General features: G+C 38.2%; 1 protein-coding gene across 1 annotated transcript in view; it reads right to left on the reverse strand.

The window, feature by feature from the left end:
* Positions 1–2,500, reverse strand: part of LOC122261626 (glutamate receptor ionotropic, kainate 4) — a 28,111-nt gene that overhangs the window by 24,891 nt on the left and 720 nt on the right. The window contains exons 1-2 of the mRNA XM_086551183.1: positions 2,305–2,500; positions 723–838 (exon numbers count right to left, since the gene is read on the reverse strand). The exon at positions 2,305–2,500 is cut by the window's right edge and continues 720 nt beyond it. Coding sequence (XP_086407309.1) covers positions 723–838; positions 2,305–2,500 — 312 coding nt within the window. The remainder of the gene's footprint in view (positions 1–722; positions 839–2,304) is intronic.

Here is a 2,500-nt window from a genome sequence, read left to right on the forward strand (position 1 = left end):
ATGATAATAATGATTAAAAATGATGATGATAATAATAATGATGATAATGCCAAAAAGTAGTAGATGTAATATCAATTACATTCATAATAAAAATCATGGAGGCAATGGTAATCATAATGACAATGATAATGACGATGATTATAATGATAGTAGTGATAATGATAATAATGTTAAAATGTTAATGATAATAAACAGCAACAACAGTAATGAAATGATAATGATAATGACAGTGATATTACTACTTCTACTATTACTGTTGCTACTAATACAGACATCCACAACGATAACAATAACATAGTGATAATGTTGATGATAATAGGATTATGGTAATAGTAATGAAATAAAGATTATAATAATAATGATCATAATAAGGATAATACTCATACTAATAATGATAATAATAATAATAATAATAACAATAATAATGATAATAATAATAATCATAATAATAATAATGATAGTGATAAAAATAATAATAATAATAATAATAATAATAATAATAATGATAGTGATAATAATGATAATGATAATGATAATAATAATAACAATAATAACAATAATACTAATGATAATAATAATAATTGTAATGATAATGATAGGGAAAAGCAACAACAATAACAACCACGATCATCATATAATTGTGGTTGTTATGGTCATGACAAAATAAAAACACGATAAGACAACACTGATAATCCAATAAGATGACTTTGACCTCGCCTGACCTCCGAGTTCGCGAAGAACACGAGAGCGTAGTGGTAGCCTCTCAGCGAGGACTGGGTGGTGCAGGTCGTGGGGAGGCTTCTGCGATACAGGCTCTTGGCTAAGCTGATGCAGGAATCTGAAAAGGATGGGAGAGGGTCTGGTGCGGTGGTGCGTAACCCCTTTACGTAACCCCACGCCCCACTGTGCTTGTTGGTTCTGGCCTGCATGTCCCCCACCCCATCCCTTCACTAGGCGAAATGTTGTTATACTCGCGTATACACACACACACGCGAACACACACACACACAAACACCAACACATCCACACAAACACACACACATACTGTCATTATGTAATGCCTTAATAATGATCATTTTAAGTTTCTTCAACATCACAGCTAGGCCCAATGTATGATGTCTCTGTTAAAAGAACGACAAATGATTCAAAAACTTCCTTTCTCTTCCCCTAAGGCATGCAGCGCCTATAGAGGAGGGGGTGGGGGTGGGGGGGGGCTGGTTAAGAATCCTGGTCCAATATTTCTGTCTGTTTGTTTATGTTTGTTGATCTATATGTCTGTCTACTTGTCTTACTGCCTATCTATGTAGATGTCTGTCTGTCTAATCATTTGTTTACCTAAACGTTTGTTAAAAGAATCTAATGATGTGTGCCTATCTGTCTTTCTATCCCCTTATGTAGCTCTCTGTCTATCGATCTGTCTCTCTATTTAATAGAACATCTATCTATTGATATATCCATCTACGCTGAGGATTTATGTTACATGTTTAAGAGATGAGGAATGGTTTGCGTGGGGACTGCGTCATTAAGCGATGATGATAGATGGATATTACAACGATGGCATGGAACAGCATAGGCACGAAAGTATGCATACACTCACACACACACATGCATACATATGTACAAACACACATAAACAAGCAATCACCCACACCTGCATATATACAAACACAGACGCACAAACGCTCACACGCTCAACGTCACACACACACACGCATACACTGAATAAACGCATGCTTAGGGACACTGACAACTGTTATTACGACAGAGACAGATGACCTATGTTGTTTGACCAGAGAAGTCATTTGAAACTGTAGAAAGAGAGAGGAAAATTACACGGATATCACACGGTAGCAAAAGCATTCCTAGTTTCAAATAATTGTCTTACATATTGGTATCTTATATAGATAATATCTCTTTGTATTTCTCTCTCCCTCTGCCTCTCTCTCTCTCTTATTCTCTCTCTCTCTCTCTCTCTTTCTCTCTTTCTCTCTCTCTCTCTCTCTTTCTCTCTCTCTCTCTCTTTCTCTTTCTCTTTCTCTCTCTCCCTCTCTCACTCCCTAATTCCCCTTCAGTCTTTGCCTCTTTCCCTCTCGCTCTTTCACTCTTTCTTACCTCTCTCTCATCTTCAGCTTTTAACACGCCGGGATAATGTGGAGCAAGGTTTAGTGTTAATGCGCAATCACACCCCGATTAATTACAGCACACTGAAAGCCTAACTCATCATGCCAGTTTGCTTGTTATCATTTCATGTAACCAACAATTCATTATCCTTTTATCGCATGAATACTCATCTAATAATTTTACCGAAATCGTCTTGGCGAGCGACAAGCACGAGGTTCGAGGCGCGCAGGTAGTGGGCGACCTCCTGCAGGACTTCCAGCACCGCCTCCTTCGTCAGCGTCAGGTTCGTGGCGCCACTGGAAGAGGGACATCCTTGAGGACAAGAAGTTGTCGTATCCTCTCCTCCTCTCAGACCTTCTTCTCCTTCGTCCTCCTCCTC

The sequence above is a fragment of the Penaeus japonicus genome, unplaced genomic scaffold (genome assembly GCF_977035675.1).
Source record: "Penaeus japonicus unplaced genomic scaffold, GWHDUDI00000001_assembly GWHDUDI00000024, whole genome shotgun sequence".
In the NCBI taxonomy this organism is placed as follows: Eukaryota; Metazoa; Arthropoda; class Malacostraca; order Decapoda; family Penaeidae; genus Penaeus; species Penaeus japonicus.